Below are 16,694 nucleotides of genomic sequence, written 5' to 3'. Positions count from 1 at the left end.
GTTGTCTGTTCCGAACCAAATTTCTTTGCTAGTGGAATCGTACTACCTCCATCATGAAGGCGGTTAGTTTTCTACTAGTCAGCCTTCTCCTGGCCACCGCTGTGGTCGCTGGTAAGCTTTAGATTTAACTATCTCCAGTTACTAGGTGTTGTGGCTCAGTGGATAAGTTTCCGGACTTTGAACCACAAGGTTCGGGGTACAAATCCCACCGACGCATTTGCGTCATCTGGCAAGGCGTTTTACTACCTTAGGGCATTTGCCACTCTTCACCCAGGGGTAGTAAATGTGTACCCGGTAGGAAGAATTTCCTTGAATGCTCGAGAGGCCCGTTCAGGGTGACCGTGCGGGGTAGAAGTATGCAGAACTTAGAAACATTTGCATTAAGCGCTATATAAATGTTGCATATTGTTATCATTACTATTATTACAATCAAAAGTACAAATTTTAAATTTAATTATATTTTCAATTACTATACATGTATATAATTTGGACTTTTCCGTCGTTATATCATTTCAATTACATCCGTTGTAAAATCTTCATTTTACATCTGAATTGAATATTGAATCTTTACATATGGATTATAACCCAGACAGGTTTTGAAAAATAAAAAAATAATATCGTTTTATATATCAATAATTAGCTAAGAATCACACAGCCCTTAAACAAAGAATAATCATAAGTGTCTAAATGAGGCATTCTGAATAAATTTTCTCGAGCCCTAAAATACTTATCTGATCACAATCATAAAGAGCTGAAATCCGAACTCTCAATATCTGGTCTTATCGAGTTTTATCCACCAGTGCGCATTACAAGGATTACACAATTGCTCGTACAACATTTTAATATTCTCATGGTGAATTATTTCATATCGGCTCATTTTCAATATTTTTTTCCAGGACCATTTGGATTCAGACTTGGTGAGGAGGCTGAACCCGAATCTGAATGTTCAGGTAAGTTTTTGTTGTTCTTTAATAAAAGCCATCTATTCATATAGAACACTCATGCCATAACAATTATTTATCATTATGACTCTTGCGTTCTACGAAAAAAAACAATCCTTGGCATTATTTTATTTTCTAATACAATTTAGTTTTTTTTTCATCTTTTTTTCCAATCTTTGATTCACTAAACCAAGTAGTAAAGTCGCAGATACCTTCACAGACAGGCGATGAATAGTACAAGAAAGAAGATGAAAGAAAGGAAAGTTTGAAATCGTCGAAATTGCTCACGGTTTAAAATAAAAGGATATAGAAATACTAATGATGATATGAATCACTAAATTGAAGATTGAAAATACATATTGCGTTCATAGAGCCGTATGAATACCTCTGAAAGCTTCCAGCTATGATTAATTGATCGAAGCAATATCAACCACCATTTTCTTCAGATTTTTGTCAAATGAACATACAAACATAAACTGCAAATGTTATTGGTTGTGGCTTGATTCGCATGGATGTGCAGTGTGAAAGTTTATACGAAGAATTTGACTCATTCAAATTAAACTTGTCGGTAATTTATTGCATCCCCTTTTATACAGAGATTTGCAATTAAAAAGGAGAATAAAATTAATCTATAGTTATAGCCAGCAGCGAAGTGAGAGTAAATATACAGTAATAAAGTGTGAATACCTATGACAGGAAATTCTGAATATTTAAAAAAAAGTAATAACAAATAGTATATAAATATAATTTGATATTTAAGAATTCTGAAGATCAATTTTTATAACATGAAATATTTGAAGCAAAAATTTTGCATTATTTTCTAACGGTTGAGTAAGCTTAGAAGAAAAAAAGAGAGATGCTAAGCCGCTTTTAAATCATATAATTGTTAAAATAATCAAATTATTGAAAGAAAATGCTAAAATAAGATATCTTTTGCTAATTGCATTTCCATTATGTATGGACAAAGAGGTTGTAATAAGTCCTGGCTGAGTGAGAATATTGTATAAATTATAAAAAGAAAAGGTCTGTTGTTTTATTGCAGCCGTTTCGGGGCCCTTAATTTTGCAAAATAAATCCCTCCTTTGACTATTAAAAGCAAGAGTTGAGGTTTAATGAAGCTAGTCAATAGGAAGGTTTCGCAACCACTACGTACACGCTTTATTGAACATTATAATAATAATAATAATAATATATGTGATTTGTAATGCGCCAAATCCACTCGGCAGAATGCCCAAGGCGCAGTGAAAGAAGAAAGAAAGAACGAAAGAGAACAGGTACAAATATAATAGTAATAGATCCAGGAACAATTAAGAGTAAGAGGCATTGAATAGACGAGTCTTAAGGTAACGTTTAAAAGTATCAATGGACGTGCATTCACGGATTGTCAGGGGAAGACCATTCCATAGAACAGGGCCAGCATGCGCAAAAGCCCGAGCCCCCCATGTCTTAACGGATTTAGGAATAACTAGGGAACCAGAGTTTGATGAACGTAGGGACCTGACTGGAGTGTATTATAAATCTATTGTCAAAAGTCCTTCATTGCAAAGCAGTCTTTGTCGAAAATCGGTGAATCAAGAAAACAGGCTCTCCCTGGACTCTAGACAAACGACATAATTTGCAAATTTTTCGTCAGCTCCGAATCTTGCGACGATCATCTACTGTCCCGGTTGCTCACCAATTTTCGATAATGACCTCTTAATCGCTTAATTGTGATTATACGGGCATTTTCAATAGATTAACAACTTTCTAGAAAGCGTCTAAGCAGTGTTGCGAAAACTCGCTACGGTTGATGAGTGTAGACCCCCCCCCCCCGTCGTATCATTTACCTGAAACCAGTTTGATTTGGAAAAAAGTGGTAAACTAAAGAGGGGACGGGATGTGCGTTTTTTTTTTCACATTGGACTTTTTATGTAGTGAGTAAATGAATAAATTTATAACATATAAATAATAACGAAATTCACCACCATTCGATTATTTATTCTTTATGATATACAGTAATCATTGGAAGTCATGAAGCTGTTTTTAAATTGGAGGGGGGTGGGACATGATTTGTATGTCTGTTATTGCATTGGTCATTTCTTTACTCGAAATCTGATTTTTCTACCATGAAAATGGAAAAGAAAAAAAATGAATTCTAAAGATCAATTTGAAATTCTGATATAATTTTGATATAGGTTTAAGATAAGTGGGTGAATAAATCGAGTAAATATCTAAAGAGACGAAGTCTTGTAATACCTTACGACACATTTTTGCATAATTTTGGAAAATAATTCAGATTTATCCCCTTTTGAGGAAGCAAAAAAAATCTACGTATTATTTCAAATAGTGCTCTATCACTTAGTTCATTTATTGATCAGTTCCCATGTGAGAGTTTTCGAGATGAAGCTACCCAAACCTGTTGACTTTAACTTGGACTTTCTTAAAATTATCCTAAATGCTTACATGATCTTAAGTCTGTATATAAATGATTATTGAAGCTCGATTTGGCAGCTGCTGCCATTGTGAATAATCTAAGGTATATTTATTTTGTTATGTATGCATATTTGTAAGGAATTTATTCAATCAGTATCAATTAGTCAACACGCATTGCGTCAAGTAGTCCGGATGAAAATAAACTCCAAAATATGTGAAAGTTTTTTTGGATATAGAACAGTAACATCTGAGTGCAATATCAACCAAGCTGTCTGATAAGTATTACACGCACTTATCGAAAAGTATTTAAAGGTCAGGTCCACCCCGGAAAAATTAGTGAGGAAAATCCAACGAGCACAACACTGAAAATTTCATCAATATCGGATGTAAAATAAGAAGGTTGTGACATTTTAAAGTTTCGCTTAATTTTCACAAAATATTTATATTCACATCTCAATGATGTGCAAATGAGAGAGTCGATTATGTCCCGTACTCACTATTTCTTTTCTTTTTTTTTAAATGTTTGAATTGTACAATATTTCATTGCTTACAGATTTGACAATAATGACCAACTTAACTGAACCACAAAATGTTAAACAATATCAATTCCACATGTCCAGGGACGAATGAAACTTTATTACTCATGAAAATGAGGAGAAAATTAGAATATTTCAAATTTCGTACAACAAAGTACAAAAGAAATAATGAGTTGATATTTTCAGTCCCCTCATTTGCATACCGATCAGGATGCGCATAACTGTTTTGTGAAATTAAGCGAAACTTTAAAGTCAATTTCTTTCTTATTTACATCCTATATTGATAAAAAATCAGTGTTATGCTCGTTATATTTTTCTGTTTTTATTCAAATCAACTTTTTGTTGGGTTGAACTTGTTCTTTAAGCATTTCATATCGGATTTCAAAAGTATCCCTTTATCATGTTTATTGCTTGATATGGACTGTTTGATAGCGAACCGAAAATGGGGAGCATGAATGAATAAAAGTGTGTGGAGCGTTGTGGCCTAGTGGATTAGTCTCCGGACTTTGAAACAGGGGGTTGTGGGTTCAGATCCCAGCCATGGCGTAATTTCCTTCAGCAAGAAATGTATCCACATTGTGCTGCACTCAACCCAGGTGAGGTGAATGGGTACCTGGCAGGAATTTATTCCTTGAAATGCGTGTGCGCTGTAATCATAGTAATTACGGCAGCCAAGTTACAGCTGGGGTAATAATATCCAAGTCCTTGGAAGCGCATAGAGACATTATTCATAATTGTGATATGCGCTATACAAGAACTGTTTATTATTTTTATTATTATTATTAAAGTTTGAATTTGTATATATTTTATCTGCTATATCATGGGAGGTTTCTTTTCATATGCAAATTATTATCATATGCAGGGAACATGACTAAATGATGGTCCCATAATATCTTGAAACTCATTTACTTAAAGGGGAATGAAAACTTTGGAACAAGTGGGCTTGTGTCGAAATAGAAAAATCAAAGAATAAAAACAAAGAAAGTTTGAGAAAAATCGGACAAATAATGAGAAAGTTATGAGCGTTTTAATATTACAATCACTAATGCTATGCATGTAGATCCTCCTATTGGCAATGCGACAAGGATGTGTGATGTCACATGTGAACAACTTTCCCTTTGATGGACTATAAAATACCCTCAAAATGTCTCTTTTTGCTTTTTCTTATGGTGATACAAACTCTTTATCCATGATAAAGTGAGGATCTTCATAGCATTAGTGATCGCAATATTCAAATGCTCCTAACTTTCTCCTTAATTGTCCGATTTTTTCAAGCTTTCGTTGATCCGTTTCTTTGATTTTTTCTGTTACATCGCAATCTAATTTGGCAGAGTCAAAATTTAGGTTTGATTTTACAAATATGCATGTACATGTACATTAAGATTGAGATTTTTAATCTACTTTCTGATATGTCCATGTGTGTATAATGATTTTTCAGACGTGTATCAATCAGATATGTTTTACGTCCGTGAACGACCTTTAACGTCACCATCCGAAAGACGTGACCAGGCCTCGAACTTCGACATCAAATTCTAACTTACAACAATAATTAAAATCATGTTGAAATATGCCTTTCCGAAAACAGTTTTTCTGAATAATTGAACTTACTCCAACATGTGTGATAATTAGGGTCAAAATTAATAAATTTGACAATATTTAAGAAACCCAGATATACACTAGATTACTAATCAATGAATGAAATTTAATATATCAAAACCAATGATCAAATCAACATCTTTCTCTAAATTCGCTGCTTTTTTTTCGTTATTTTTGTTTTATCTCTCGGGCCTAATATTATTACATAATATCAGAAAAAATTAATTGTTAATATTGACAAAATTATAAACCATTGTCAAAATGGATGAAAAATCCTAAGTTACATACTGTCATTATGATGCGAATAAATTACAACTTTTGACATAAATGATCTTCTACCATGTATACACAAGCATAATCTTATGTTGGCAGTAACTGCACGTTAGACTTGAATTCAAACCACTATATGGGCCGTAATGGGGGGGGGGTACACTAATGAAATTGGGTCAAAAACCCCAATAACCATTAACTAACCTAACACTATAATTTACTCATTAATGTGTGAGATTTGTTTTACAGGCTCGAGTGTGTGATTTCTGTGCATTATTTGGTTTCACGCTCGCGCGTGTGTGGGTGTGTGTCAGGTGTGTGTGTTTCGGTAAGTCGGTGTGTAGGTAGTGTACACGCATTGAGCTACTTTAGGCATACATGAAAAATAACTCCAAGGTAGTTTTATCTGCTCGAGTAAGTCTGCGTGCGTGACGTGAACCATGCAAGTCCTCAAGCTTGTTTACCAAATTATTTTTCCCTAGATCGCAATAAATCATCGCTTTCATCTCAGTCTTATCATTACAAGAACAATCATTAATGAAGTTAATCGTTCACCCGATCATTTGTTCTGTGATTACTTTGTATGATTTATTAATCATTTTTTATCAAACAATGACACAATAGAAGATAAAAACTGACATTACTAGTAAACACTTAAGAAACATTAATTAGCAAAAGAAGAGATGAAAATGATCTTCGCAATTAAGTGTAACTGACCTAGCTAATCGTTGAACTGTAGACCCGTTCTACACGGAACACAGATTTATATCTATGCAAAGAACAATTTTTATAAATCTAATCAAAGTATCTCTCATTTTCCCCAAAGACCACGTTCCCTTAAAGGGGGAAGTACACACAAACAATAACTGCTGATCTTAAAAGAGGGAAATCAAATTCATTGGTGGAAATTTGTATCTAAGCTAGATGTAAAAAAAGAAGTAAAAACCTTTCAATGGTTCACGTAATTTCACACAACAGTTTTATACACACCCTTATCAGTATGCAAATGAAGGAGCCAGTGACGTCACCCACCCCCTCTTCTTTTGCTATCGTATTATATTAAATACGAAATGTTTTTCTTTTCTCATTATATGAAACAAAATGTGATACATTTATTGAAAGTGTGGAATTGCGATTGTAAACCTATTTAAAAGCGACTTGATGAAAAGTCTCGATATTGTTAAATCTGCTCGAATGATATATTGTTTAATTCAAACATTACAATACAAGAGAAATATTTTGTGAGGGACATGACAGATTCTCGCATTTGCATATCGATCACTATGGTGTGAATATACTGTTTTGGGGTGAAAGGTAAAATTATGATTGTTTTCCTCGCTTAAGCTCATATTGCTTTGTTTATAGGGGATGTGCTATTAAAGTATTCACTCCCCATGGTAATGGCAAACTATATGTTATGCTATTTCTATGGTCTAAAGTGCGAAGTGCCCTTATTGAAAATTGTACAATTCCGTTCAGTTTAAGCAGCTTACATGGATTATATTCTCATTTCCCCATGGCAAACGTATTTTTGTGTTGAGGAATGCTATATGGAAGATCTTATACACAAGTTTGAATGGTTCCTTAATATGCAAGGACTTTGTCAGATATAGGTCTAGAATGAGGATGACGAAGATTAAAACAAATTATACTATAGGCTAGATTGCATTTATTTATTTATTCCTAATTAAATATGATCGTCTCTACATGGGATATGTTATTATACAAAATTCATGAGTAATTATATTTATGGTGATGATTTTTATTATTGTAGAATTGACCTTTCCTTTCAATAAGCCAGTTCGTAGTTCCTTTCTGCGCATGATCAAAAGATTCTACGCATGATCAGAAGAAGGTCATTTGTACTAAAGTGACATGGTGCTTTAAAATCTAATGAGATAAGCACCAACTTTGACGTCTTGATTATTCATATATTCTTTTGAATTGTCGTTTTCATTTATATCCACAAAAAACAACAATGCTTCCACGAACGACTGGTATTTCACAGTTTGTCGAGTACATTGTACAACATGCTAAGATATGCATTCAAAGTAGGAATGCAACAATTACCTTCATTAAGTGTTCATTGTTGTGCTATTCTAGTCACCTGGTCTATTCAATTTCTTCGTCCTGCTATGTAAGGCAAGCTTACGCAATATCTTGCTTTGAAATCTGCCTATCATGATGAAAGAAATGAAAGGTCATTTGACCAAAATTGCCCATGAAGTAACTACGAACTGGTCTATATTACCTTGAAATACTTGTTACATGTTATAATTTGCTTTTAATATCAGCTGTAATTTGCTTTCTCATTGATGACGAACAATCAAAATAGATGTAAGAACTCAAAGTGGGGACGTATATGATGAAACAGGTGTATATTTTAATACCCATAGTAATTCCCTCATTCTTTCATACAGAGCTAACAAGATTCCGAGAAGGGTTCCGATATGAATTTGATTACACGACCGAAACCATCACTGGCATAGAGGGCGCTGGACCTGGATCAACAACCACCATGACAATGGCATGCAATGTTGCCATCGAATCACCAGAAAGGTGCAAGCATGTCCTCAAGGTCACCTCCTGTCATCTTGATGGGAACAACCAGCTTGGTGAGGAGATGAGTGCCCATGACCTGGTCTTCCGCACTGAGAACGGACGTATCATCGAGGTGCTGGCTCATCCCGATGAACCACTTCACATCCTGAACGCCAAACGTGGTATCCTCAGCATGGTCCAGCTCGACTTTGAAGCCGATGATGTTGACCAGATCACCCTGAATGAAGTCTCCGTACACGGCAACTGCAGTAGCGAGATGAATGTTACTAAGCGTGATGAAAGACAGAGGCCACGCAAGCTCGAGGTAGTGACTGATCTCAACAACTGTTTGCTCAGGAAACGACCAGAGAATATGACCAGGTGGCAGAGCTTCAAGGATATTGTCTTCAACACGGTAAAAACCTTTTCATGACACCTAACAATTAGCACGATCAACTAATTGATATATTCAAAACGATCACAATTATGGTAAATAATAAACTGAAGTCTGTTCCTCTTTCACTTCTTACATATTGATCCTCTGTAGACTATCATGGACAAGTTCCTCAACTCTTCAAGGACATGCAGCTATGATCTAAAAGGAACTACTGCAGAATTCAAAGAGATAGTATGTGAAGAAGTTCACTCCTTCTGGCCAATGAATTTCAACAGTGAGAATGGTGTTCGTACGTTCATCCGTCAGAATATGCTAAGCACAGCCATTGATAATTTGAACACAATCAAGGTTGACCCAGCAAGTAAGTTACCTTGATAACAATAATCTATAACACTAGCTAAACTACTACATACTTGATAATGATCCCTGAAATAGACCCTTTCAGAATCAAGTGTTCTGTCATGCTAAATAACATTTTTATCTTTTCATAGTTACCAGATCAACATGCCTGAGGTATGAGCATGACCCTAAGGAAGTTAGTCAAAAGCCTAATGATGTAACTGCTGACCAAGCAATGGATATCCTGAAGGCACTTGTCAAGATCTCTCGTGAAGAGATCAAGATGGAAAGTCCTCGTCTCTTTGGCAGATGGAGGGCTGCTCTGGAGGGAATGACAAACGAGACCATCCATGAAGTCTTTGATCGTGCTTACAACTGCAGTGAATACTCACAAACCTGCCGTGACAATCCAGATAAGGAGAAAATTGCCAGGTAAAATACTTATCTAAGAGAAATATACTTTAAAATTCTTTAACCTCATTGCTCCTGATATTGGATGAAAAATATTAAAAGTTTTCTAAAAACCAATTGAATTTCTAGTGAGGCTTTTTCTTATATTTTAGATTATCTTTATGTACAGCAAGCATGAAACTTACATGAAACTTAAATTAGAGGAAATGGAAATTTATGTTCTGTACGAACATTTGCTTTTTATGGTGATTGTTAGAATATCTAGTATTAATTCTTCATCACTCAGGGAATATCTTCTTGATGGTCTCCTTCCTTGTACAACCATGGCTTGCTTCAGTGTAAAGAACTATGCCATCGCTAAGGGAATCATCCCCAAGCCTCTTGCTAATGTTTGGATGGTAACCATGGCTCTTCAGAACTACCCAACGTTGGAACTGATGAGCGAGATGCTACGTATGGCTCAGTATTCACCATCACAAATCACCATCTTCCCTCTCAGTATCATGGTACACAACTACTGGGTGAATAATGAGGAGATTCAAACTGCTGAAGAAGTAAGTAACTTTCTGATTATCGCATAATATAATTCAATAACATTTCAATAACAGGGCTTTTGTGAACATTTTTTTTTACAAAAATGAACTTGACTAACAACTTTATATTTTTTTTGTCTTTCATTTAGCTTCCAGAACCAATCATCAAGACCATCAGGTACCTCAAATCTCTCATTGGTAATGACTGCACTGTATCAGCAGAAAACCAACGTCTTGCACTTGTGGCTCTGAAGGTAAATTGAATGTAATAATAAGCTTCCCTTGACATATCTGACATTGACTTACATATACTTAAAATCATAAATGTAAAAAAATAAGAAATGCCACAAAAATATATTTTGGTCCAATGTAATTAAAACATCTTGTTGCTCATTTCATTATTACTAGTCATTCAAGATATAATAACATTTATCAAAGATACTTTATTTGTAATGTCAATCTTCATACAGGCCATTGGCAACATCGGTGAGCCAGTTGAGCGATATGACCAGCTGGCTTTCATCTACTCTGAGAGAGTATCTCCAGTACTCATTGAGTGCACCAAGAACAAGCAGATCCCAAGTGACATCTCCAAGGCTGCCATTCAGTCCATGCGCCGATTTGTGATGAGTGACCAGCTCCGTGGCCGAGTCATTTCTGAGCTATTCAAGGATACTTCTCTTGGGGTACCAGAAAGGATCGCTTCCTACCTCATCACAATGAAAGCCACTCCTAGTGTCTCTGAGCTGACCGAAATGTGGAACTTCTTGAAAACAGAACCAGTTAAACAGATAAAAGCTTTCTGCTTCTCTCACATCCAGAATGTCATAGAGTCAAGCGAACCAACGTTACAACAGTACGTATTTTTCTTAAAATCTTATCAACTAATTGGAAACCTTCAACAATTAATTTATTATTGGTTTTCTGGCAACATAATAACAATTGCCAAGTTTTTCGTAGTATCATCCCATTTCATTTCTCAAAACATAAAAATTGAATTACCAATTGTAACAAGTATTAAATATGTCTGACAGGCTCAAGGAAAATCTAAAGACTGCCATGAATGGTGAGCAACTTCCAGAATACCCCAAGGATATCCGCAAGTACTCTCGCTTCTTTGAACTTTCAAAGAACCTGACTGAACCCTGGAGGAACAACACTGTCGCTGCCCAACTTGAGAGTGGCGTCATTTTCAACCCTGAGAGCTACTTGCCTCAAGAAGTCATGTTTCACTATGTCCTAAATGCTCTTGGAAAGAGCTGGGATATCTTTGAGGTAAAAAATAAATAATCAGTACCTTATAACTGCCCTAAACCTTAACCTGTTAACCTTTTAAATAGGTAACTTGATAGTTGTTAATTGAAATTATACAATATCTTTTTTATAATTTAAGTAGTTTCGTGCAATAATTATACAGAAGTTGACTTTCTATTGATTTTCTTTCATATGAAGTATATGAAATACAATAATATTATGGTACATTCTTAATCCCCTCAACAGACTGGCATTGAGATGAAAGGGTTTGAACCAATCGTTGAATCTGTCTTTGGACCCGAGGGTTTATTCCCAGAAGTCAATCTCCAAACTTTGTTTGAAACCATCGATGAAAAATTCCTGTCTAAAGTTCGAGGGTTTGCTGAGGCTCAACTTGAAAAGTGGGCTCCACAGCCAGCAGAGTCCAACAATGAAGTCTTCAACAAGAAGGATACAATCGGCAAGAAAATGAAGAGGCAGACTCAAATTGGAGAACCTCAGGTATTTCCACCACATTGATTTTTTTTTGTGGATGCAATAGACCTACACGAGTATCATCAGATATTCCTTGTAGATAGAAGTATTATAAGTATTATATGCATTCCATGTTACACAACTATTTTAAATACTACCAAGTTGCAATGAATCCCCCAATTTCGTAAAATTACAGAGCGAAATCAAGGTACCTTCATGCATTTTTGAATGTAGTAAATGAATGCTATAGGCCTATGTATTTTATAATTTCAGGTTCTTAATGTTATCCATGAAAACACCATGAACAAGCTCAACCAACTTCACTACCTTGTTGGCATGGAACCATCTGCTACTGATGCTACTGTCTTCCTTCGTCTCCTTGGAAATGAATTTGGTTTCGTCAGTGCTGGTGATGTTCTTTCTCTAATCCCTTACACCATGGGAATTTATGAAGAATTCATGAACAAGACAAAGCAGGTGAGTTCTTAAAAGGACATTTTAATATTTTTTTTGAAATAAAAGTGAAATAATTGCTTGTCTATTAAAACACTGGTTTTGTTATCAGATTTAATACTTCATTAAAAAAAGATCAGAAATTGTCAGTATTTCACCAGGGAATCTTTGAATTTTACAGATTCCACAGCTTCTGTCACAGGGACTCAACCTCAACACAACTCGCTCTTTCGTATTTATGGACAAGACCTTTGTTTTGCCAACTGGTATGGGTATGCCACTCAACTGCAGCATAAATGGTACTGCTGTTGTCAGCCTCCGTATGAAGAGTCAGTTCAGTTTCAATCTTCCTAAGATCATTGCCGCAGGACATATTGCTCCAAGGTAGGTCTACAAGCCATTGAGATTTTTATTAATTGATTTTATTTATTTACTTATAATATACATCTTCTTTCCAGTTTTCTTCGATAATTCTTCTGTAGTTCTCAGTTTTCTCAATGCTTTCTCAATTCATATATTTGCAGTGGAGCTGTAGAGGTTCTTGCTACCATGGGTATTGGTATGCCAACCAAGGTATTCACTGGGGTTATGGCCAACGCAACTGTCTACCATTCCTCCAAGATCGAAGGAAACGTCACAATTGATGGTACTCACCTCAAGATAAACCTTAACAACACCGACCGTCCAATGAACCTCTTCAACTATTCAACAACCTACAACCTGATGAAGGCTAATGGAGAAATTGAATACATCCCAGGTGTTCTTCAGGATGCTGTCCGAAATCAGAGGTGTACCAATGTCAGCAGGGTATTTGGAGTTGACCTGTGTGTTTCATGGGCCTATCCCAATGCAAGTTACGTTGCTGAAGCACCACGTTTCCCCTTTACTGGACCAAACAGCTTCAACGTAACCCTTGTCAACACAGATCAGTAAGTATCACTCCTGTTAAAACAAGACATGCACAAGGAAATTGGAAACGTCCTGAACCACACAAATGGTAAGGGTGGTGCTAAAGGTAGAATAACATGACTAATATAGTATTATATTGAATGCACAGGTAAACAAATCTAACAATAAAACAGTAGTTCAAAGTGACAATCAATTATATGATTTCTAAACATTTTGAGCGATGTTAAAACTAGGATAAGAAGATAGGAAAGAAGCTTCCAGTTGCCAATGATACTTCCTACATTTTTATGAAAATGTCGCCATTCCATAATGTCATTTAATTCACAGTGTTTTTTTTTCAACTTTCAGAGCATTGAAGGCATACACCATCGATGCCCAGTACAAGCAGATCAGGAAAGGTGGTGCACCATCACCAATCACTTTCAGCTCAATTGGAAGGAGGAACAACAGAAACACTCCGGAAACTAGCAACATCATTGATACTGTCCGTGTATCTTTCTATGCACCAGGTAACAAAGGCTTTTATTAAAAAAAAGGATATAAACCTAACGTCTGATAAACAGTACTTTTAGGCACATCCTTACATGGTGTAAACGAACATCTCATTATCCAAAGGAATGCTAGATTCAAAGATGATATTAATTGTGTTAATTCCTCTTTATTAGTTTCCATACAACCGCAGAACTGCAATAAAGCTGTTCAAAGTTTGAAGCAATATTTTCGAAGGAAGAGCATAAAATAGAATCATGTAATTAAATTCATCTGTGTGAATACAAATCCAATCGATATTGATGAATTTACTACTTTCTTCACTAACTAAAGTAACTGGTTCACAGAGATGATGTCTGTGCATGTTATTTGATGTCTCTTTTCAATGTCTTTTTAGGAGAGGAACTTACTCGCAACATTACTTCACTCATGAGTGTTGATCGTCTTCGCAAGACTGCCAAGTGGACATTCACTGTTCCAGAGGTCAAGAACTTCATCATGTTTGCTGGACTCCTTAATGAGACCACAGATTCATCCTCCACATACAGGGCTGTCTTTAATGTTTCTGCTGCTGAGAACACAGCATCAGTCGACTTCCTTGTTAGGAACGAGACATCTGTATCACAGAAGAATCTTACAGCAGTCTTCAATGCTTCCATCAACAATTTGTACTGGGCTGCTGTTGGACAGTTTGTAAAACAGGCAGAGAGTGGTGATTGGAACGCACATGTGACTGACACATACTATTGGTAAGCCACATTTTTTCTGGCACCGAACTTTTCATCCATTTCTGGAGAAAATTTACATAGGCCTTGATTAGAAACGTGAAAGCAGAGTTTTAGAAATAGGAAAGATCTTTGTGCCTAACAAATATGGTCTTGTATGCTTGAATTTATGAGGCTATGTTCTGACCATGTTTTAATTATCAAGATTATTTTTTCACATAAAGCTATATTTCATATCTTTATGATGGTATTTGTTCTTTAATTCTTCAGGGACGATGAAACTCCATTATACAAGCAGATTCTCTTCCCATGGACCGGATACCAGATCAACCATGCTAAATACCAGACCTCCACCATCGCTGCCAAGAGGATCACAAGAGGACCAGTCGTTCAACGTGACCTCAAGATGTCAACTCTTGGCTGGGCATTGGACTTTGATACTGTCCAGACTGTCAGAGATGAACTAAAGGAGATTATAGTCCACACCAAAATCTCAAATTCATCATGGGTAAGAAACATTTGGAGGACTTATCTGAAAATAGTCTGAAATTTAAGATATTTCTGCTACATGCTTAATTGCCCAGTCTCCCCACGATCTTTTTATTTTTCTTCATTTTTTATGAAAATAATTACGGAACGTAAATTTGGGGTGTTAAATATTTACTTTTAGACCGAGTCTTATTGCACCTTCAGACATATCAGAAAATAAGTGATCTATCTATCATAATGATATGACACTGCAATTCATAAGTTCATTATCATGGTGTTGATTTACAGGAATTTCCTCTTTTGGATTTCATTCTGAGGAATGAAACTAAAGTAAATGGATATCGTCTTGAAGGACAGGTTGCACGTAATACTCACCATGTCTTTGCTGAGTATGATTTTACCAAAGAGCAAAGAGAAACCAACCGTAACTTCAGAATGGGACTCAGGACTGACGTTTTTGTGAACAACCCTGATGCTGCCATGTTCCTTAACTCTCCAGCTCTACTTAGTAAGTGATAATCATTTAAAGATATTTGTGCACTGCATGAATTATGTACATGATAGATTAGCACTCGGGTTTAAGATATTCCTGAACATCTTGTGACAAATAATATGTCAAACATTTCCTAAATCATAATTATCCTTAATATTTACTATTGTCTTCATACTTGTTACCTTATATATGCCTGTTACTTTGATAAATAAATATACAATTGATAACATCCATAAAATGTATTAATTGATCTATATTTCCTTTTGCAGGGCTTTTTGGCGAGACTGCACTCATTGATGAACCTGTTGTCATTGATGGTGGTATGAACTTCAGGATCCTTGATCAATCAAGTTTGACTGAGGAACATCTTATCCAGACCAGCATCTTCGTACCTAGCCCAAGGAACCCTCAAACTCATCTTACATATGACTTTGATCTCAGATTTGAAAATGCTACCATCAGCAACCAGAAGGACTTCTCTGTCGAATTGACAACACCAATTCCTCTTCTTAAGGTAAATATCATCAGTTCAACAAAAAACGCGGGAATTTTAATAGTTAACACAGGTCATTGCTACTGGTGATCAGAAAATATATGAAAAGTACAATAATTGACCATATGGAACCATACTTCATAAAATTTTGTGTATCTCCGTGTAATAAAAAAATTCCTGCTGTAAGTCCACATTTTCCCACTCATAACATACGACCATGAACATTTCGTTTGACCTTTTGTGGATAATTGATTTCATATTTCCTCTTTTCATCCAATCTCAATTCAGCTCAACAATGTCAACCTTCTACATCTTGTTATTGATATGGAGTCCGGAGCATCATCTTTAGCCCATACTTACACCCTATACGACACCCGTTACAGCAAACCCCAGGTTACTGTGTCTAACATCATTGCTGCTGGATGGAAGAAGCCTTCAGCCAACTGGGTAATGGACATTGAAACACCCTCAATGGTCTTCTACCAGAACTATACTGCTCTGTACTCACGTGAAAACGGACTGCAATGCTTTTATGAGAATAGCCAGGACAGCAGTTTCTCTGATCTCCTTGATTTTACTGAAATCAGTAAGTCTCCTTCACCAAAAACCTAAAGAGAAATTTCAGTTTCACAATCATAATCATTTAAGTTTTTAATCTTACATGATTCATCTATTTTGTTCTTTTATCTCAGGATATTTGATAATTATTCTAAAGTCTATCAAACATCCACAAATCATGAATTTAAATAGTTTCCTTTCCGAATTTGATGTTGGTTTAACGAGAAAATGAGTAATCCATGCTTCCTTATCCTAGCATCTTGTTTAATCAATATCCAGAGGATTTATGAAATCTCCATAAATCATGACTCTATATATTATCCTTTTTGTATAAACTGGAAGAGTAAAATGATAAATACTAAATAAAGAAAAATTGAACAA

The 16,694-nt window shown here is 35.6% G+C and overlaps 1 protein-coding gene across 1 annotated transcript in view; it reads left to right on the top strand.

Annotated features, from left to right (window-relative positions):
• The window catches only part of LOC121423559, a 33,604-nt gene continuing 16,910 nt past the window's right edge, over positions 1 to 16,694 (top strand). Inside the window, exons 1-19 of the mRNA XM_041618911.1 lie at positions 1 to 111; positions 897 to 950; positions 8,176 to 8,711; positions 8,844 to 9,054; positions 9,185 to 9,464; positions 9,730 to 9,997; positions 10,126 to 10,230; positions 10,447 to 10,832; positions 11,011 to 11,251; positions 11,477 to 11,731; positions 11,978 to 12,181; positions 12,339 to 12,541; positions 12,682 to 13,086; positions 13,415 to 13,575; positions 13,953 to 14,304; positions 14,551 to 14,788; positions 15,058 to 15,277; positions 15,532 to 15,776; positions 16,044 to 16,341. Coding sequence (XP_041474845.1) covers positions 54 to 111; positions 897 to 950; positions 8,176 to 8,711; positions 8,844 to 9,054; positions 9,185 to 9,464; positions 9,730 to 9,997; positions 10,126 to 10,230; positions 10,447 to 10,832; positions 11,011 to 11,251; positions 11,477 to 11,731; positions 11,978 to 12,181; positions 12,339 to 12,541; positions 12,682 to 13,086; positions 13,415 to 13,575; positions 13,953 to 14,304; positions 14,551 to 14,788; positions 15,058 to 15,277; positions 15,532 to 15,776; positions 16,044 to 16,341 — 4,720 coding nt within the window. The 5' untranslated portion in view covers positions 1 to 53. The remainder of the gene's footprint in view (positions 112 to 896; positions 951 to 8,175; positions 8,712 to 8,843; positions 9,055 to 9,184; positions 9,465 to 9,729; positions 9,998 to 10,125; positions 10,231 to 10,446; positions 10,833 to 11,010; positions 11,252 to 11,476; positions 11,732 to 11,977; positions 12,182 to 12,338; positions 12,542 to 12,681; positions 13,087 to 13,414; positions 13,576 to 13,952; positions 14,305 to 14,550; positions 14,789 to 15,057; positions 15,278 to 15,531; positions 15,777 to 16,043; positions 16,342 to 16,694) is intronic.

Source organism: Lytechinus variegatus, chromosome 11 (assembly GCF_018143015.1).
Source record: "Lytechinus variegatus isolate NC3 chromosome 11, Lvar_3.0, whole genome shotgun sequence".
NCBI classification, from domain to species: Eukaryota; Metazoa; Echinodermata; class Echinoidea; order Temnopleuroida; family Toxopneustidae; genus Lytechinus; species Lytechinus variegatus.
This window is presented reverse-complemented; position numbering and strand designations above follow the sequence as displayed.